The following is a 22050-nucleotide window of genomic DNA, read 5'->3' as shown; positions in this document are numbered from 1 at the left end:
GTCTTGTATAGCATCAAAGTGCTTTAGAAGTGAATGAATACATTTCTAAATGAAATAAATAGATGAAGCTCATTGGATGAGAAAAAAGCGTGTCTTTGAGCTTACTATGCTATTGTGTGTTAAGGGCCTTCCCCCCTTTTTGTTTTCTTTTAGCTAGAATAGTGGTTGTGATTCTTTTCAAACACAATTTAAAATAATAGAGAATAGGGTAAGAGTAAAATTGTCCAGAAAAAATTTCTAACATGATTGACAACTGAAATGTGACAAAGTTAGACTTGTCTAATGCAAAAAAAAATAGCTACAAATGAATATATTCATGATTTCAAGTCACCCTGTGCAAGATTACCTAAAAATGAACTCATTTGGGTCATTTGGACTCATTAATCTCGCTGTTTAAACTCTTTAGATAGAAGCTGAAGCAAAACCACTAGTGAAATAAATAACGTTTGATTTATAAGAGAAAAAGGAGATCCTTAGAATATAAAATTATGATTATTCTTTTACGTCAGCCAGTGCTGACCATGTTTCAGAAGTGGAAACTGCCTACAGTCACATGAGTGAAGCTTTGCTGCTGGGGCATTCTTTTAAAAGACGCATCAGTGCTCTTTCAAAAACTTCAAAACCAGCATGAGCAAGTTCTGCTGAATCTGGGATTGTTTTTTTATTTCACATTTTATCTAGTAGTGTATTAATTCAGAAAGAAAATCCTATATTTTTGGTTAAGATAAAACCTGATGATTTTATATATACATGATCTTAACTCAAAATATGAAATAATAATAATTATGCATTAACTCTTTTTTGAAGAATCAGGGTTCTTCTGATGGATCTAAAGCCAGTACACTTTAAAAAACAATAAGAAACGTTCTTGCCCAAAAAAAACTCTTCATAAGGAGTCAACATGAATTTTGCAGAAGTATCTTTTAAGCATCCTTCTCTAAAGTCTTGCTAGCATACATATAAACAATAACCCACGATGACTGTTCTGTGCCCTCTCTAGTCCGGGAAGTTAAAGAGAAAACCTTTAATGTTGGGTGATTTTTTAAAAAGAGGTATTTAAATACCCTAGATTGAAAATCACTGAGGCTTTGGTTTGTCAAAATAATGAAGGTTTTACCAATTTATCACCAGTTTCCATGGAGAATTGGACACTGGTGGACTCAAAACTTGTGCTCAAGTGTTCAGGGATGAAAACCAGGAAATATAGCTACAAAAATGACAAAATCAAAAAGTTTAAGCATTTAAAAATGAAGACAAACAAACCTCTCAGAAAAATACCTATTGATGCTTTACTTTGATTTTTACATAACTTCGCTTTCAGACAGAAGCGTTTAGCAGAAATTAAATGACTAAAAATGTTTGATGTTGGCTTCAATACACTTGTAAACAGGTTTTGTTTCATTCTGCAATTCACATGGTTGAACTTTTGGTGTTTTCGTCCAATTTTCAGACTTCCTCAGCCATCCTTTACCCCCTAGCAGCTGCCTTCAGCTTGACTTTTAGAGGAACAATCTTTTGCATGACTAGATCACACTACCTTCCTTCTCTGTAGTATAAAGCTATGTGAGGGTATCACGCGGGAGTCAGAAAATCCTGGTAGTCATGCGCTAATCCGGTATTTAAGGTCAAAGCTCCAGTGGTTCGAAAGGAAACGGGGGCAGCGATGGGCGCATGAGGAGAGAGACAGAGGGCTTCAGTGTGTGTGAAAGTGATGCGAGTTTATTCGGGGTGATAAAAGCATTTATTTTGTAAAGTCTGAGATTTCAGGTGCAGTTCGGTTAAGGGGACTGGGAATCACCCGTGCGTAAAGATACATTTGGCACCTGTGTTGGATCATCATGTGGCGGTGCTGGCTTATGGTGCTGGTGGGCGCTGCGGGTGTGAGCGCACAGTTCCCCAGAGAGTGTGTGACACCTGAGGGGCTCAGGAGTGGACAGTGCTGCCCTTCGTCCCCCGGGTTTCCTAACGACCCGTGTGGTTCCAGCGCGGGGCGCGGACAATGCGTTTCCATCGCGACGGACGCGCGCCCTCACGGGCCCCAATACCCGCACGACGGGCGTGACGATCGGGAGCGGTGGCCCATCCGTTTTTTCAACCGCACCTGCCAATGTAACGGGAACTTCAGTGGCTTTAGCTGCGGCCGCTGCAAACACGGGTGGGCCGGTGCCAACTGCGACCAGCGGATTCCTGTGGGTAAGTGCGTGCGCTCTGCAACGTTTCCATGAGAAAAAAAAAACATTTAAAGCTCGTGCTTTTGTTAAGATTTGACCCAATCGACTCATTTTCTCAGTGAGGAGAAACGTGATGCAGCTCAGTGCAGCGGAGAAGCGCGCGTTCGTGGACGCGCTGGACCGCGCCAAGCGCACGGTGCACCCAGACTTGGTGATAGCCACGCGCCACTACTCGGACATCTTCGGGCCCGACGGAAACACCACGCAGTTCCAAGACATCACCATCTACAACTACTTCGTGTGGTCCCACTATTACTCTGTCAGCAAAACGTTCCTCGGCCCGGGGCAGGCCAGCTTCGGGGGGGTGGACTTCTCACACGAGGGCCCCGGCTTCGTCACCTGGCACAGGTATCACCTGCTGCAGTTGGAGCGGGACATGCAGGTGAGATTGTACATATAGACTCGGGTTTGTTTCATCTCAGCGTCTCCCAAGGCAAGGACATTATATTTTAATGACACGCCTTAATAAGCGAGCAGCAATATGTGGCTTTAAGCGTTTTTATGAGCTGAGGTTCGATTTGGTCTGCATCCATTAAGTAGGCCTACATTGGGTAATTCTGATAACCCCCCTGCAGTAGTAGATCCATCCACTGGGTTACAATTGGGGTCAGAGTGTTGAACTCCTTATCCTGTGCAGATTGATGCTTGAGCCCCCTATTAGGGGCCTTTGTTGAAACTTGGCAGACAGACATTGTTTGAAGGAAAGCTCTTAAAAATGTCAAATCAGGATAAATGAAAGGCTCTCCTGTGAAAAGACCTGAGTTTCTGAAATGTGGGTGGATTAGAATGTATAATGTTTTGCTTTGGGAACTTTGGGGGGTATTAAATAGCCAATAGGCAACACAGTAAAGCACATGTGCCAGACACAAGGCCCGCAGGCCAGATGTGGCCCGCCACATCATTTTAAGTGGCCCGAGAGAGATTCAAGTGTCTTAAATAAGTCTATGCTGCTTCAAGGCTCACATTGGCTATAAACTACATTTTCCACAATGCATGGCGATTGTGTTCCCAGTGCAGTGACTCGCCACTAGGTCGCAGTGTATCCACTTCTGTGTTTAATTAATGCAACAAGTGAAAATAACTGCCCACACATTATCCCAACATGTCCAGGAAGAGAAAGATTGATGCAGAAGGAAGGGGGTTTCAACAAAGATGGAACATGTTGATGCTTCAAGCAGAAAAACCGGTATATTCACAACCATTAGCGTCCATGCTACTAGCATCAGCGTCTGCAGCGTTACCTCCTCTGCCTCGGACAAACTGAAAACACTCCTCTTACTCAGCGCCGAGTTTACTCAGCAATTAGCCAACTTTGAAGCCCAGAAATGGATTTTAACAGCTCAGTAATCTGTTTGCTGCTGACATAGAAAGCACATCGACCAAATTCCAGACCCATGATTTAACTCCAGTTTAGTGACATGCTCAAATCACGACTCTGTGCCTGCTGTGGCTTTTATCCTCCTCCCTGACGCAACTGCGTGGTCCAGATGCTCTCCATGTCCAGCAGCACAAACCTGTGTGAGCAATAGTGATGTGTCGTTCGCAAACGAACCGGCTCTAAGAGCCGGCTCTTTGAAGTGAACGACGGGAGCCAGATCCTCATTGGGAGCCGTCCCTTCCCCCCTCCCCTCTTGCTTTGGTGAAAGCTAATGGCGATTGGTCAACACGTGTAATCGCGTGTCCAGACTGTCTACACACAGAGCAGTAGGGGTGGGGGAGAGGGAGGATCAGACTCAGACACACAGCAGAGCACATGCGGGTGGAGGGAGACGAGCGGGAATGAGGAGGAGGAAAAAGGCGAGCGAGAAAGTGGAGAGTGCGACGAAGACGGTGAGAAAATGAGCTCCAGCAGTCGGAAAGTGGAGATTTCTTAAAGTGTTCAGTTATTAAATCCATAGAAATGAGAAATATTTGATATATTGCAATTTTTTACATTAGTAAATCATTTTACATATAGTTTTGCATTATTTTGGTTATAAATGTACTCTACGCAACAGAAAATCTGAGGAGCAACTTGGGAGCCGAAAGAGCCGGCTCTTTTTGGTGAGCTGAGCCAAAAGAACCGGCTCGCTAAAAAAAGCCGGAATTCCCATCACTAGTGAGCAACTTGTTTCTCACTGAACTCCTTCCTCAGCTCAGAGCCCAACCCCACAGATGCAGGTCTGGCTGGAACAGGTGAGCGTCACAGGAAATCAGAGTGGAGAAAACTGGAATTGAATTATTTTGCTTTTATTAAACTTTTCTGCTCCAAAGCATGAAAGTTAATAGGTGAGATATTGCATTGTCATTTAGGAGAATTACTATTTTTCATTTATATTGTTGGCCTGTGACAAAAGATGTCACCTACTTTAAAACAGGACAGATTACAGGTAGAAGAATAGAATAGAAATAAAATAGAAAATCCCTTCATTGCCCCTCAGTGGGGAAAGCTTGGTGTCACTGCAGCAATAACATTCATTACAGGAGCAACAAAAGAGAGTTAAAAAATAAACAAGAAAACATAAAATAGAAACACTTAAAACATTCAAAAGATAAAAATAAGAAATGCTGAATATACAGATTTTAAGGAATAAAATGTTTTAAAAAACTGAGACATGAGTAACGAATACCAGTGATGTGTGTTTATTTAAAATGGAGTTGCTTGTGTGTCATTTGGTTATCCCACATTTAGTGTTACTGCAAAATGAAGTTTGTTTCCAAATGAAAAGGTTAAACCATTCATATCTGTAGATAAAGGAAACTGTGCACGTTTACCGTCACTTTTTAACAAATAATGAGTGTGGCCCGTGACTTTGTCACAGTTTTTCATTTTGGCCCAACGTGAATATGAGTTTGACACCCCCTGCAATAAAGTAAAACAGTATTTTTCTATTTACAGGACATGCTGCAAGACCCCTCCTTCGCCCTGCCCTATTGGAACTTTGCCATCGGTGGAAACACCTGTGACATCTGCACAGATGACCTGATGGGAGCCAGGAGCAGTTTTGACATGAATTCCCTGAGCGCCAACTCCATTTTCTCGCAGTGGAGGGTCGTCTGTGAAAGTGTAGAGGACTACGACACGCTAGGGACCATTTGCAACAGTAAGACGTCATAGAACTGTTTCTAGTTTTATTTCATTCTTTAAAGTGACACTAAAGTAGTTTAGCACCTGAAACTAACTGGTTTCAGTGGTAAACTTGAGCAGGTTCACATGGGACAGCACTCTAGAGCCCTCTGCTGGCCAGACACTGCACTAAACTTAAGTGGCTCGGGTACGCACTAGTGGACGGTGACTGCTTTATGGCCTTATTCTGCCGGTAGCTTATATAAAGGCTAGCAGTTAGCTTTTCAGTCCGCTGACCTCCATTAACAAGTGCAAGAAGAAAAATAAGATGTTTACGTTCTTTTTTGGCATCACAGCAAAGAGCTAAAACCAGAGGGAACGTCGGTGCAGCCTACACTCGTTGGGTTCAGTCTCAAACCGTTTAAAAAGTAGTTGAGTCCTCGTTTTTTCCTTTGCTTCTGAGCTGACAATTGTCGTTCATAATTGTAAAAACATGCAAAATACAACACCTTGACTGCTGACATCGTTATCTGCAAAACTAGAGACAGGGTTTACGGCATTTGTAATTAGTAGGGAGAGAAGTGGGAAACTTATTTTTATTTTAAGTTTATGGGAATTTTTTTCTGTTTTTCTGTCTCTCAGGTACAGAAACGTCTCCCATCAGAAGAAACCCAGCAGGAAATGTGAACAGACCCATGGTCCAGCGTCTCCCAGAACCCCAGGATGTTGCAGACTGTTTAAAAGTCAACACCTTTGACACACCACCCTTCTACTCCACCTCCTCTGAAAGCTTCAGGAACACCATCGAAGGCTAGTTAGACTTGACTTTCACACATGGTCTTCTTTCCATTAACAATCCATATACCAGCACATTCCTGACCAGTGTCTTGGGAAGCTGATGCCTGTCTCCAAGAGTCACTGGACTAGAAGCAAAGTCATCCATTCATCTAATGTGTTCATCTTGTTTTGGCAGGTTATAGCGCCCCCAAGGGGAACTACGACCCCATCGTGAGGAGCCTTCACAACCTGGCTCATTTGTTTCTGAATGGAACCGGAGGTCAGACTCACCTTTCCCCCAATGACCCAATCTTTGTCCTCCTCCATACCTACACCGACGCCATATTTGACGAATGGTTGAGACGACATGGTCCAGGTCATTTAGCTAATAAATACAGTCATGATCAGATGTTAAGCAAATAGAAAATGTAACTTTTAAACTCATTTTAAGTATTATCTGACAGATTCAGCTGCATATCCTGAGGAAAATGCCCCAATTGGTCATAACAGGGGCTACAACATGGTACCCTTCTGGCCACCTGTGACCAATTCCGAGATGTTTGTGACTGCACCTGAAAATCTTGGCTACTCATATGAAGCCCAGTGGCCAGGTTTTAATTTTGACTTTATATTTAGACTTGTCTTTGTGAAGCATGAGGTGATGAAAATAATAAAATATTGGTTTTATTTTTACCTCTGTCCTTACAGATCAACCTTTTACTTTGACTGAAGTCATAACCATGTCAATAGTTGCCGCCCTTGTGATCGTGGCAATCGTTTTCGCTGCCACTACGTGCTTCGTCCGTGGCAGGTCCAAGATGGAGGGCCACCAGCCTCTGCTCGGGGATCAGTACCAGCGTTACGATGATGACAAAAGCCAGTCAGTGGTCTAACAAGGCTGCTCCCACACAACCTCCACTTATGTGCCTGAACTTACACAGGAATTCAACTGTTATTCTAACAGAAGTCATTTTGAAGAATAAACATCTCTAAAGTTAACACTGTTTCACAGATGGTGCAGTTGTTTATTTTCATGTTTTCTTTAAAATTCCTAATAACAAAATATTTTGAAATGGAAACTGTAATTCTTTGCCCCATGCAATAATCTATGCAAAATAAATGTTTTATAGACTTACAAATGATTAATTTCTACCCATTAAAAAAGGCATCTACTGTTAAAGCCGTAACCTTTTCCATCTTGCCCACCAGGGGGAGACATAGTTTAATATCTGATGCTGATTGTACAGCAGTTACCAAGTTTCTTTTTTATAGCTCAATTAGACGCATTAAAACATGTGTCACGAAATAAGAAAAAAAAAGCCCAATTACTGATGCAAAAGAAAATATTCTAATGTATCCGAGTTTTCTTTTTAATTAATGTTTTTATTTCCTGCGTGTAATAATGCTGTTGAACCTGGGTGCGTATAAAACAGGTGCTTCACCTCTACGTTTTCTTTTTGTTTCACTCATGAATGTGTACAACATAAACTAACATTGTAGTAATACACAAATAAATGTCCTTTAAATGCCAGTAACACCTTCACCGTTTGGTCTGAAATTGTATTTAATGAGCCAGTTGTAGTTTATTTGTTGACGATCCACCTGCGTGGTGTCCGGTTTCAAAAGGAGGCTCTTATGGGAGGCTCCTCCATGTTTAAACCGTTTAAACTGTCCTACTACTGGTCAGGAGAGTGAATGGGGAGGTTCTGAGTCGGCGCGAGCTGCTTCGGTCTGCGCGAGACCCCATTTAAATGAGCGCGTGCTTCCTGCTCGTACACAGAGCTCGCGCGCGCATCCCCGATAGAGGTTTTCCAACCTAGCTGCTTGACCGGTTTCCTGACAGCTCACGGCTCACGATGGAGCAGAACAACAACTTCTCGCCTGAACTTAAAGACTTGGAGACGAAGCTGGGGCGGAAAGTTCCGGACGGCCTCGTTCGGTCTCTCGCGGGAGGAAAACGCAACGACAAGCACGAGAAGTCGTGTCACCTAGCAACCTGTAAATTTTGTACAAATTCCTCGGATTTTAAAAGACTGCAGAGTAAAATGTTGTTCCTGAGACAAGAAATGGTAAGAAAAGTGATTTCATTTAGATGTTTGCTCACCAAACCTGCCGCATAATGGTTACACGTTTAATAAACAATGTTTTAATGCTCATAATTATTAAAACTATCAGATTTATTTTGTTTTTGGCTTGAATCTAAAGGGTATATGAGGTGATGGGTCATAACTTCCTAATCTTTTGTCAAATTACAGTAAAATAATGTGAAAATGTCTGACTCTTTACTAAAAACAACTTTTCTTATATTTATATTTAAATTCCTGAGCCAAACTAATTTAAAGTCCTCATAGCTGGTCTTAAATAACTCAAAAGCCTGTCACAAAAACACTGTAGGCTACACGATCCCATTGAAAGGGTTATAACAAATGCTTGAAACCCTTAATAATCTTGATTTAATGTAGTAACTGTTGTAATAAAGTGTTGTAACATATTTACTGTGAGCTTATATGTATACTGTTAGTGTATGTGTAAGTCTGCACGAGGAAAAATAGAAAAAAGCTTTTAGAATCCTTCATATCTTCAGATTGTTTAACAATAATAACAATACCCCCAAAATACCAGTTTAACACCTAAAATAACATTTTGGCCAAACCTAAATCATCCTCAGAGTAAGCTATAAACCAGACTGTGGTTCTAAAAGTCGGGGTCTTTACCCCTTTTTGGAGCCTAGGGCTCCTGAGGTGATTCCTAATTATCCTCTTAATTGCAAAGGTATCGCTAGTTGTACATTTTTACTATACTTGTTACAAACTATTAAAACATTTGTAGTGAATGGATACGAATTTGTATTTTTGTCGCTGAGGCTAACTGTCGTATATGAGCAATAGCTGGCTACGTAAGTCTCTGGCAGGGTTATTTTAGAGATCAGAAGCTGGAAAGTTTGAGAACCACAGCAGTGGTCACCTGGTCTCTCTCTCTCTCTCTCTCTCTCTCTCTCTCTCTCTCTCTCTCTCTCTCTCTCTCTCTCTCTCTCTCTCTCTCTCTCTCTCTCTCTCTCTCTCTCTCTCTCTCTCTCTCTCTCTCTATCTATCTATCTATCTATCTATCTATCTATCTATCTATCTATCTATCTATACTGCATGTGCTGTCATGGCCACTTACAAGAAACAGGAATAGGCATCAAAAACAGTCCAAAGAAACCCTGAAGAACTTTTGGCCTCAAGTTTAAAAGATTATTAAAAAAAAAAGTCCAGTCCGCTGAATACAAACTCCAAAAGTTGGGAGTATTTTGCCTACTACTGAACAAATAAGTATTTATACATTTATGTGCATGCTTACTTCACTTATCATTCATGATGAACTAATTTCCCATGAATTCTACAAGATTATTCTATCTGTGCAACTGTTTACTATTTAGCGGTTGTGATGAATGTTATCTTTAATAACCACAGTGTACCCAATAAACCTGAGAGTTGTTCACACGTCCTCCCGAACCCTTTCCCAGCCCCTGCAGTAATCATCTTAAAATATGGTTTTATCTACTTTTGGGGACCGTGCACAGTTGAACCAAAGCTGTTAGCAGAATCGGGCCACAGCACACCGCTGTTTGGAATCTGTGAGGTCAGGAGAGGTAATTAGGATTCCTGAACAGATGGTCAGGTTAGCCGAGTTCTACAGTCTGAGTGCAGCTGGAGGCCTTGTGTTTGTACGGTTTGGTTAATTTCACTTGAAACATGTTCATTTAAAACGAAAAAAACATTGTTGTAATTTGCTCCTGATTTAACTTCATTAAAGTAAATTATAAAATGTTATTTATAAGAAAGCTACATAATCAAGAAGCACACATTGACCATCCCAACCCTTGCATTGCCGTTCATGGCTCACTCCTCCCTAATTGCTAAACCAGACTGCTCCGTTTTCTTTGGGCACACATCTGTAAAAGCATTCATTTCTTGTTGGGGCACCACCTTTTTTGCCTTTTATTCAAGTTTAGACCCTGTAATCAAAGTTGATTAGCTTCAAAAGGGCCGTAGCAACATGATTAGATTAGCTTGTTTAATTTCGATACCACTAGTTAAGCATGGCCTGATAAACGAAACGTATTTTGACCGTGTCTGCTTGTTTTTATGGTTTTGAAGGAAGCGATTGGTTATACTCATAAAACCAAAAACACCAGCATCCAAAAGAAAAAAGCTGACTTCAGATCAACCCCTGAGAATGGCTGTAGTGTCAACCCAGCTGTTTCAATCCATCATGGCAGCAACAGGATGTTACAGCTGCCCATTTGCCCGTTTTTCACTCGCTTGTCACCCAAAGACGAAGAGCATCCCTCTGAAAGACTCCACTTCCGCCCACACCCGGCAGCGGGGTTCATCGTGGCAGAGAATTTAATCAAAGGCTGCTCTGTGTAAAGCAGCCGTATCATTCATTATCATGGACAATTATGCGTCTCCTGGCTGAGCAGTCGGTGCCACGTTGTTAATGTGACATCACAAAGACCAACGGTCTGAACAGCTGAAAGGACCGAGTGTTTTCTGGCCTTGAGACAGCACAAGAATGCTAACAGTTCTTGGTAAAACAATCAGAACACATCATAACTGCGCATTCCAAGTCTAAACTGAGATTATGTTATTATTTCCCATTTAAGCATGGTGTGTTCCATCCGTTTAAACGTTAGTTTGGGCTTTCTCATAGGAAGTTTGATAAAATGACTGCTTTGGCTCTTAACCCTAACCTTAAGGCTTAATGCTGAAGTACAAAACTCTCCTAAAACCAAGAGTCTTTTATTTAGGATCTCTAAAACTTTCCAACAATCGCAGAGCCTTGTGACTGTAATTAAAAGGCCAAATAAACATGGTTATAATGATAAATCACATGTCTCAATAACCTTTATTTGTCTTAACAATTCTGGCATACAATAGATAATTTGATATTTGTTTTCAAAATCCTTTATTTTTATAAAGTATGACCTCTCAGATGGTGTTTCCTTATCCAAATATTCTAAAACGATGTCAAATAAAAATATGTAATTGGTCCTAGAAGTGTAGTTTAACAGATTACTTTTAGACATTTGCTACAAAGTAGCTCCAGTCAAAAAGACACTCATTCAATGAATGATAAAATATTGATCTGCAAAATCTTCTCACCAGTTCTCACAGCACAGTTAGAGTAATGTCGCAGGCAGGCTTGCTTTTCCCTGCACAACACCTGAGAGCTGCGTATGTAAAATAGTGATGAGAAAGAAACTCGTACCGCAGCTCCAGGAGACTTTTTTTTTTTTTGTTCATGAAACGTTGGATATTGATGTAGTGAAATTTGTTGAAATTAAAGGGCCTGTATCTTGCTATTTTACACATTCCAGAGCAGCGGTAGGCAAAAATATATGGTAAAATATTACCATTGGCACTGTTTTTTATGAAATCCGAGTTATTTTTGTGAGCCATTGAATTTTTTTTTATTTGTTTTTTAATCTTTTAGGCCAACCTGCGAGCCATCGACGTGAAGCTAATGCAGCAGCTCATGACAATCAATGAGGGCATCGAGTCCATCCGCTGGATGATAGAAGATAAAGGAGATGTCACCAGTCAGGACGGCAGCCTGACGGGAAGCTTGTACAGCCTGTCGGACAGTCAGGACGGCTCCTCGCCACGAGGCAGCTTCAACAGTCTGAATGATGGGAACGACGACGGACTGGACGGGCTGTCTGTGGGTAGTTACCTGGACACGCTAGCAGAAGACCTCCCAGATGACCCCTCGCCCACGGACCTTGACTCTTTTATGGATAAAAGTGTGATAGACGGCGACGCTTTCACAAAATCGCCTCTGAAACTCAGGGTGGAATCAGAGGAATACTACTGTTTTAGATAACAACCATAAGCTAAAGACCACTGGGACTAAATATCAGAAGCTATGCCTGGTTATGTTTTACTCCTGCGTATAAGTTTAGAATATGCAGCTTGCGTCCAAAATACAAGATAAAACACCTCAGGAATGATTTATTTAATGGTTTTCTATTTGTAGCCTAAAAGTGAAGAAGACACGAAGAACAATCATTTACCATTTCTGGAAAACTTGAGTGCGTTAGGATTTAGCAGCCATTTGGACAACTGGAGATGGACTTGAGTGGCTTCATGTGATCAGTTTAAGTGCAATTAGCATCCATGCCAATCTGTGAGCAGCACCTACTGAAAACATTAGTCTTATTTTGTACTGAGTGTCATTTAAATCCGTACCAGTAGAGTTTACAGGGTGTAGCTGGCAGATGCTTGACTGAAAACCAAATAACTTTGATTGTCTTAGAGATCATTTGTGCCTGAGGCTTAACTGTCTTTAACACCAGATGGGAGATTTGTTGATGGCGGGCATATGTGAGACACGTGCCTGCTGTGAGGGTACATTTTTAATCTTCTGCTGTCTGAAAAAGAAAAACAAACCATTACAATGCTGTATAGAAATGTGCTATAGCTTTCAATTCTTTCTAATGATTTTTTTGATTTTTTTATGACGCCTGCTTTTGAAAAAAGCATTATTGGTTGCTATTGACTTTGTTGTGGAAATAAAGATAATATATTGCTCACCTGTGCTTTACTATATGATAAAAATGTCAGAATTTTGATGTATGTCAGTGCTTTAAAATAAATATTGCTGTCAAGTGTTAATGAGGTGGTAAAACCTAACATTCTGACTTTCTTTTCACTTTTTGCCACTTTGTGGGTCGCTGCATAAGAATTACTTGCATTTAAGCAATTTCAAAAATTGTCTTTTGTAGAGAACATATTTTAGAGTTTTGTTTTTAGTGTGTAAATAAACAAAAATGCTTTCTTGAATCTTATAATAGCTAAATAAAAAATTATGTCTTCAGATGGCTCATTGAATGACCTTAGGCTGGAAAAATGGTGTTGATCTAATTAAGCTAAGGGTAAATCACAAAGGGGACAAGACCAAAGAGGATTACATTCAAATGGATTTTGGAATTTCATAGCTTTTCAATTCATATCATATACATTTTTACATGGAAATCCATGGTGATTAGCAGGGACACATAGCAACAACTAGCAGTAATGCTTCCTGCAGGAAAATTATATTACCGCTAGACTATGTAAGATGCAAATTACAAATTTTAAATATATACAATATTTATGATGGCAGTAATCCACTTGAACTAGCTGGTAGCTCATCAATGATCAATATCAGGTACAACAGTAAATATATAGACTGCCTAAACTAAAATTAGGGAAACCGCCTTCATCTCAACAATTGTCCGATGTCCGGAACAAGGGCTGAAAAAAGACAGAAGAGGAGTGGAAATGCCAAAAGAGCATTTTACCATGTTTCATGTTTTAATTATTATTTTTTTCATTTGTGATTCGTGTCATTTGCTTCTTATGTGACAATTTGGGTTCCAGACGGGATACTCTGGGAAAGTCATTATACGAAAGATGAGAACCGTAGCCTCCTGGCTTGAAAATGAATTAGAGGCCATTGGTACCGCAATGTTTCTTACGCTGCCATCCGACATCCGGAAAGACTCTTGTTGGAGAAAAGCTTCTATTTTAGGTCTCTCTTTAGTAATATACATATATATTTATATTTTCCATAGAGCTGCCTCCTGTTAGTAGTTCTTGTAATTTGGAACATAGTAATCAAGAAGTCACGGGTGAAGGATTGTTATGCCGTCATCCTCAAATGACACAAAGGCTTGCAGTGTTCCAAGCAGATATCATCTCTTTACCCAGACAAGTTAAGCATACTTGTTACTTCGTCTCACTCCACAAGCAAAGCTGCTTTATTTGGTTTTACACTTCTTTTGCTTATCTCTGCCTCCCAGAGGCTTTAGAGCCTGCTTATGAGCGCTCAGCCAGCCTGAACCGAACCACGAAAACCAAAAAGCCTTGTGAATGGCAGCATGACCTCCTTGTAAACACTTCATGTAAAAACACACACACCCAAAAATCTCTGAGCTTGTCCAAATGCCATATCCAAACAAATGTATCTGCACAATGAGAAGAACTGCTCAGATGAAGGAGCTGAAGCTGGAGCTAGTGGCCTTGAATTAATTGGACACACAGAACAGGTTCTGTGGGTTAATGTTGTTAGAAGACTTGAGTTTAAATTCCTGTGTACTGCATGGTACACTACACATGAACAGAAGAGTCATTTGGCTCTTTCACTGGCTCTAGAAGTGTACCTTTCCTACATAAAAAAAGAAAAAGAAACTATTTATGAATGTTTTATTTGAAAAATATTTGTTGTTTTTTTACTTCTCATGATTAGAAACAGTACTTTCCAAAGGTTTGATTCCTACCAGAATCTAGGCAATGACTCCTATATTTTTTTAGACCAGAACATGTACCTGTCTATTCTCAACTGGATGGTTTTTGTCATGTAAACCACTTAACTCTGACCTGTTTGTTCAAGCATAAAAATATTACATCAGTCATGAGTTTACCTGTTCATTCTGTTGACACATAATAAAAAACTTAGGAATGAGAGTTTTGGATTAGATCTGTTGTAACTTTGTGACTAACAAACCAAAACGGTTGTATTTATATTGATAAATGTTTTTGTTTTTTTAATACCAGAGACACGTTTCAGTTTACTCTTAAAGCTGTTATAACAAATCTGCAAACCAGCTAGGTTTAGAACGTAAACACGGTCACGGAACACTCACCCCTCCCCTCGGGTTTCTTCCCTGAGATGCTTTACGGGAAACCCACAATGCCGGACAAAATGAAATGATGCTAAACACCTGTTGCTGTTTTCTAGGTCCAAACATCTTTTGTTGTCCATGACTTCAAATAGTGTTTTTCCTTTTATAACTCTGGTAGTTTGTCCTAAAGTTGAAGTGGTAGCAGCTGGCTATTTCTCCTTCTCCGACATTATTGAGCAGAGAACCTTTTACACCAGTGGCTTTCTGTGGTTAAATATGTGAGTGTGTATTGAGTGGAGGACCCAGGTAAATGTGGAAGTGCAGCGTTTTGGTGGACCGACAACCACATGGTCCAATAGATGCTTTCGGTCCTAAAAGTGTTATTGGCAGAGGGGTTTAGACAAATGCAAGAGAACCACTTTATTAATTTCTTGGGTTTTTTAAACTCCACATATTTATAGCTGTATTCTATATTAGAATGTTGTTAGATGGCATTGAAAAAAAATTAAGCTAATTTGTTTTCCAAATTAGCAGCTTTAATCAGAGGAATAAGAATATTTTAACCTAATGAGCTTAAAGAGTAGGAATAATAAAGATGTGACACAATGACCTAAGAGATTCATCATCTCTTAGTTTATGCCGGATTAGAAATTTGATAATCATCTTGTTAGAGCAAGAATGCTCTTGTTGAACTGTGTTTTAGGATAAACTTTCTGAATGCAGTTGCAGAAATGAGATCAAATTACTTACGTTTTCAACAGATCGCTTACTTGAACTGCCTCTTGCTAAATTTATGTGTGGAAACAATATTAGTTCATTTGGTGCTTTATTGGTTGGCAAAGTTTTAGAACAAGGTTGAATTAAAATTCTCAGGAATGCAGCTTTCTGAATTCTGGATAAAAACTTTTCTGCAACATAAAACTCTACTAACACATGGATGGTCTTTACTGGGATGTTTTTAAGGTCATAAAACCAGAGTTGGGCTATCCATTGTGTGAACAGTAGATGGTTTTGGCATGCACAACACATCCGTAGCAATGGTCTTATGGTTTTTTATTGGGATAACAGAGTGTCCTTGTGCCTGTAGACATCAGATTTGTAGTAGAGCTGATCTCTTTAGACCCATTACTAGTCCGCACCATCATGGTGGCATGATCTCCTAGCATGTTGCTTCACCCTAAGGTCCAATAGAGTTGAGCCAGAACAGGGCTGTAGCGCCATTAGGGGAATCTGTGATAGAGTATGGGCTAGGTTGCACATGAGCTCCAAAGATCATGCATGCACACCTTTGGCAAAATGTACCTTTGCACACCAGTGTTACATTGGTATGAGTTCTACCATCAATGGGTTTAATCTACTGTTCTGCATTGCCGAAGTGGTAAAGCGTTTGTGTTCATTACAAACTCGCCACAGTAGAACTTCCACCTGCACAGGAGCTCAAACATGATGTTTTACTAAAATGTTCTAGCTGCCAACGCTCCAACATATTTATGTACTACTCATGGTTTAAGTTGTTGAAGTTGTGTGCCTCCCTGGCTATGGGAATGTACCACTGATGTAGGGGGAGCGTCAAGGAATCCAGCGTCCAAGGACTAAACTTCAGACAATGTTATCAATGTCCAAAATGTTGATACAAACTATCATTATGAAAATCTTTTTCCTGTACATTTTTTTATGGAAAACAAAGTAATTCCATGTTTCAAATGTTATCCTGTAAGCATTCAGTCATCCCCTTTTTAGGTTCAGTGACATCCAGATTGTGTGGAAGGCATACAGATGAAACTTGTGAACATCTCCTTAGTTCGGGAACAGAGAACACACCAATAACACTATGATTTTCTCAATTATTCCTGTTTTTTCACTTGAGCACCAATAATTAGGTCGGCGTACAGCGGAGGAAACTGCTTCCAGCAGGGATCCATTTGCAAATTAGGCACCGGAGTTGGCTCCACGCCACACGATGAAAGGAAGCTGATACTGTTTGGTGTCTGGGAAACGGTCACCATGCTGCCAACGAGGATATGAGATACGGGTTACAGGAGCGGAGGTTTACGTTGGAGTTTAAACAAGGGGGCGGACCCCTCAGTCACAAAACCACAAAATATTACGAACTTAATTCTGCTCTAATCAGCTTTTCTCTCAGCAAGTCTACAGTTTGCTTTAGAGTTCTGACGGGTTTTTCAACTACATGAAACAAATTGGAGATTTTTATACTGTAGACTTTAGATTTGTGATTCCTATCTGTTGTTAGGGGCCAGTCTTTAGAAAGACACGACAAATTAAACTTTATTTACAAGTTATTGCATTTCCATGCATAAAATTGTTCACGTTGGGATGTTTGAAAGCAACGGAAAACATTTTAGGGCTTTACCATACAAGAAAACTACTGAATATGAAGGTTTCACTGTTTAATTCAATTTTCAAAGATGCTAAGACAACAATGGCTTCTAGCCTCAGGCTGATGAAATAGTTACTATTAAGTCATTACATACTTCGAAGGTCTGTATAGCTTCCCACCAAGAAAGCATTCATTCTGAGAAGCTAGTAGTCTGGAGGGAGAAGTATTGGATGTCAGCCAAACTGTGAATCTGAGAGGTCCTTCTCCTGAGCCTTATGAAACATTTGCTGCTCTTGGGAACCGACGTATCCAGCCATAGCAGGGGACACTTGAAACTTTCTCCGTCAGTGCAAATATTAGCAGCCAACAATGGTCAGCTCAGTGTTCTTAAATGACTCAGAGGAGATTTAGGGAAACACACTGAGGAAGCTTCTGTAAACATTGCAACAAATATCTGAGAAACTCAAACACAGGAAGTGGACAGAATGAGATTGTATGACCTTCTGGGACCATCTGGCTAAATTCCAATTAGAAATAAGTTAGCCATATAACTTAATAATCATTAACTCAATCAAGACACATTTTGTCATAGCCAGTCTCAAACAAAATTCTTCAGTAATTTTAGTCTTATTTGGTTTGAATAAGCTATTAAGTATGCCTTACTTGTTATTTCATGTATTTGTGTCAAGAAGACTTTGAAGCATTATTTAAATGTAGCCTTTGCACTTTTTTCATGCATCAGACATTAGTGGGCATTCCTGGGTTTTTGGGCCAAGTTCAAGAAGCTTGCAAGAGTTCTCTAGGCAGCCTCACCCTCACTGAAGGTGGAGTACTTATGACTCAAGGAAACATTTTCATTTAGGATTTGTTTGAAAAGACTGCTAAATCTCTCCTTTTGAGGGCATTTGGTGGATGCATGCTAGCTGGAGTGCACATGTGAGGTATGCCAAAGAGATCCAAGCTGATGTGCATTGGTTAATTATTCAGCTCATTGGGGCAAATCAAAGGAGGATGGAAGTGGAACGATGGTGTCTAGTTCAGGCTGTTATTTTCTTGCTTTGTACATAATTGAACCTACAAATGTTTATGTTGGTTTGTTTAGCATTATGCGAATAGTTTTAAATTGAAATCAGTGTTTTTCCTGAATTGTGAGCACACACCTTTAAGGTGACTATGTATATTTTCCCTGGCGATAGGGAGCACATATCTAAATAATTGAAAGTGGTATTTTTGTGTTCGAGTCAAATTTTACCATGGATGGTCAGTAAGGTAAAAAATCCCTGGGAGTGCAACCTCCAGCAAAATAACAACCACCTCTTTGAACATCTTAGGTGTGTTCTTGCTGTGTCTTTGTAAATCCATGCTTTCGTTCTTTTTTAAACACAGAAACAGTTTTGTTTACCTGTTTGTAGCTACAGTTTCGCCGACAGCTGCCGGCTTCTTCAGGCTGACGCTGATGGTGGCGCGTCACTTCCTTCTCCGTTTATCTGTGGGCAGCAGAGGACGTTGTCGCCCTCTACTGCCCGCTCTCCCCTCTCCGACGATGCAGTCCCATGCGTGGTCCAGCGTGTAAACTCCGTCGTCCCTGTTCATGGTCCCACATCCACGTCTCCTTATCTCGATTACTTCCTTGATCCATCTTTTGTATTTCTGTTGTTCGGTGGTTATGATCCGTGTGTTGTCCCAGTCCATTATATGGTTTTCTCTTAAGCAATGATCTGTTACGGCTGACTTCTTTATTGTACTTTCTGCTTCTTCTTTTGCTGCTCTTGTGTGTTTACGATTTGCCTCTTTCTCGCACTCCTTTCTGTGTTCTATTGTCCGTGTATTGAGTTGGCGTCCGGTTTCTCCTATGTATGTTTTATTGCATATTTTGCATGGGATTTCGTAGATGACTCCACATTTTTGTCCAGCTGATATTTTGTCTTTTGGGTGCACTAGTCTGTTTCTAACTGTTGTGTATGGTTTTGTTGGTGTGTTTATGTTGAAGCCGGCAGCTGTCGGCGAAACCGTAGCTACAAACAGGTAAACAAAACTGTTTCTGTGTTTAAAAAAGAACGAAAGCATGGAACAACCACCTCTGACTCTCTTTCATCCCTGGCAATGAGCAAAAAGGTAAATGTGTAAAACAACAACGTTTATGAATGGTGAAAGTTTTGTAACTGTTTGTTACAAATCAGTACATATGTTTTGTCTTCACAACTTAACTCGCTTACATATTTAATTTAACCAATATACACAAATGCTCATTATATATTTATAATGAAACTAATACATATAAAATATAAAGTTATCTCCCGTGTGAGGAGACGTTACGTGACCGCAAGTCTGTTCCATTTAACTGTTTTTTTTTGGGGGGGGGGGGGGGGGGGTGACCAAAGAAGGACAGTGTCCTCATAAGCAAGCCGCCTGGCCTCGCAAGACATCGCTTCACAAGGCCAGGCACCTTGACATTGAGCAACACCCTTAGACCCACTTCAATGTATTTTAGACTTGCTTTTTATGGTTATATGTTACAAAGTGGCCAATATTTTTCAACAACTGGGCATCATTTCATTAACTTTAGACAAGATTTCTATGGATGTTTCCAGAGATTAGCGGTAAAAACTACATACTGTCTCTTTAAAGGAAAGGGATCCTCCAATTTTGAGCTGTGGTGTAACCTGATATGATTTAAACGGTAGAAATCTGTTGAGGACGAGAGATGAATGGGGGGGGGGCATCATTTACACAACATCTGGATTATTGCATCCTCATCCTGCTTGAGTGGCGCAACCACGCCATGTCTCCACAAAGCCGCTGCATGTGAACATTTCTTTCACTAAGGCACCAGCTGGTGGAACCAGTTTTACATCATGACTATTAGTTAATGTCAACTGTTAATGACAAACTCCACTGAAAGGAGTTCCTTACAAGTTCTTGGTTCCTGGAACCAAGAATTGGCTAATTAGTCACCATTAGTCATAATATTCACTTCTAAGTTTGTTTGCCTCCATGTCCTTTAATACTGGTCGAAATAAAGACAGGCTGCCAGTGATATTGTCTAATGGTAAAAATGTGAATTAGATTAGAAACCCATAAACATTAGTTTCATTAGATCTTTCTGTTTTACCAGTTTTCCTCTTCCTTAATTTCTATTTTCATCCCATTCTGGGCTTATTTGCACTTTGGCTAATTCTGCTTTCTTCACCATTGTCTAAGTCGTTGGCCTTAAACAGGGACTTTCAACAGAATAAAGAAATGAGAGCTAAATAAATATCTGGGTATCCCATTTGACCCATCAGTTTTCACTCCTTTTTCACTTCCAATCCTAACCAGGAAGCCTTTCCGTGACTTGATAAGGAATCAAAGGCAGGAGGCATTGACATTGACCCTGGCAGAGCTCCTGAACTTTTGCTCTGCTCTTTGACAGCCAACTCATGAGTCATAAAAGAGGCAGAACATTAGATTTTGGCTTTGAACAGAAACCATTGCATTCCAGAGGTTCAGATCATTTTGGCTAGAGTGCAAAATTATCTTGGGAGGGCATAAAATTGAAACTTTTTTTTTATTCTGATGATCACCAATGTGGTAGGATGTCCTCCCAAACAGGCTTTAGAGTTCAAGAACCTTTTCACAGGTTTCTCTGACAACACATTGACCTGGTGCCACGTAATGGACAGAATAGAGTGTAAGCCTTTGTTGGCAAACACAGTTTTTTCCCCAAAGTGATTCCATGTGAATGAATGGCTTGCGATTCCCTGGACACCCATTCAGAGCCCATGAGGGCAGCCTGGGGTCAGCAGGAAACCGTTAGAATCTTTTGACCCATTGTGGTCAACACCAAATTAGAATATTTGACCGATCTGTTTTGGCTCTTTTGTGTCAAGGTTTGGACTACTCCATCAGCCTAGATGGTGGATTCAGTTTCAAGTTTGCCTCAAGTCACTCTTCAGTTCCCATTTTTATCTGTTCATAAGAAATTCTGCACAGGAACTACTGCATCATGTTTTTGAAGTATAAAATTTCCCTCTTGCAGTTACTTTCCTTTTATGACTCGCTTTTTCCTGCACTCATCTATCATCATTTCTGCACCCATCATCCCAGAATACGACACAGTTCTTGCCACCATGGGATCCTATTTTCCCAACCATTCTGTCTGCACTCCCTCATTAACTGCCATCCGTCATGTGATAGAGATGTGATCCTCTTGGGAAAAAACAAACACTGTCCTTCCCTTTTTCTGTCCTGCAAGGGAAGGCCCTCCCACGGCGCTCCAGTATATTACTGTTACTCTTCAATTAAACACAAAAAATGTTATGTACTGTCTATGCTATCACTTTTATTGTGGAATACCTTGTACCTGTTAGGTTAGGCAGGGTACGTACGTTTTAAATGTGAAATACCTAACCCTAACCCACTGACGAATACAAAGCTACTTGTGTTCATAACTTAAGCTCCCCTGAAATGAACTTTCCAAGATCAATTCTGAGTTTTCTTTCCATTTTATAATGTAAAGATGAAATGTTTACGTTATGAAATGCTGAAACATTGAAACAACATTGAAATTTCACCACAGCACCTTGAAGATTGGACTCCAATTCTTTTGGGTTAAAAGGTTAAAGGTGTGATTCCCTTGTTTAAGCAATATATCTGCAGTGGTCTTGAGTAGGAATGACGGCCTTGTAAATCATACTCTAAGGAAACAAAGCTCTGATGCACCAGTTTCAGAAACCAGAAGTGAGCCACATCAGAGAAGAGCTTAATGCAGCATTTGGAGTTTTACTTCCTGATATTTGGACATCTCACCACTGATTGGATACAGAACTACATCTCGACCCCTGACTCTTGTTGCTTTACAATGTCGATGTTTCATCATCACAAGTAACACAAGTCTGGAGGAGTCATGTTGTGTGGTGGAGTTGCTAATGCTAATGGTTAGCTTCTATTAGCAGATATGTTCTCTGCTATTTCCTGGATGCTAAGCCAACAAGATGGGTGAGGCCATAAATGTTCAGTGACGGTGTGA

At 40.4% G+C, this 22050-nt stretch overlaps 2 protein-coding genes across 2 annotated transcripts; both read left to right on the top strand.

The window, feature by feature from the left end:
• The first annotated feature begins 1678 nt into the window (after nucleotides 1-1678).
• Nucleotides 1679-7053, top strand: LOC107377406 (5,6-dihydroxyindole-2-carboxylic acid oxidase). The gene is made up of 7 exons (XM_015946950.3): nucleotides 1679-2193; nucleotides 2291-2613; nucleotides 5110-5314; nucleotides 5920-6087; nucleotides 6251-6430; nucleotides 6519-6665; nucleotides 6763-7053. The coding sequence occupies exons 1-7, from the start codon at nucleotides 1839-1841 to the stop codon at nucleotides 6945-6947; spliced, it is 1563 nt and encodes a 520-aa protein (XP_015802436.1). The 5' UTR covers nucleotides 1679-1838; the 3' UTR covers nucleotides 6948-7053.
• A 748-nt stretch (nucleotides 7054-7801) lies between these two features.
• Nucleotides 7802-12039, top strand: LOC107377407 (leucine rich adaptor protein 1-like). The gene is made up of 2 exons (XM_015946951.3): nucleotides 7802-8123; nucleotides 11533-12039. The coding sequence occupies exons 1-2, from the start codon at nucleotides 7911-7913 to the stop codon at nucleotides 11920-11922; spliced, it is 603 nt and encodes a 200-aa protein (XP_015802437.3). The 5' UTR covers nucleotides 7802-7910; the 3' UTR covers nucleotides 11923-12039.
• Nucleotides 12040-22050: the final 10011 nt, after the last annotated feature.

The sequence above is a fragment of the Nothobranchius furzeri genome, chromosome 2 (assembly GCF_043380555.1).
Source record: "Nothobranchius furzeri strain GRZ-AD chromosome 2, NfurGRZ-RIMD1, whole genome shotgun sequence".
Taxonomy (NCBI): domain Eukaryota; kingdom Metazoa; phylum Chordata; class Actinopteri; order Cyprinodontiformes; family Nothobranchiidae; genus Nothobranchius; species Nothobranchius furzeri.
This window is presented reverse-complemented; position numbering and strand designations above follow the sequence as displayed.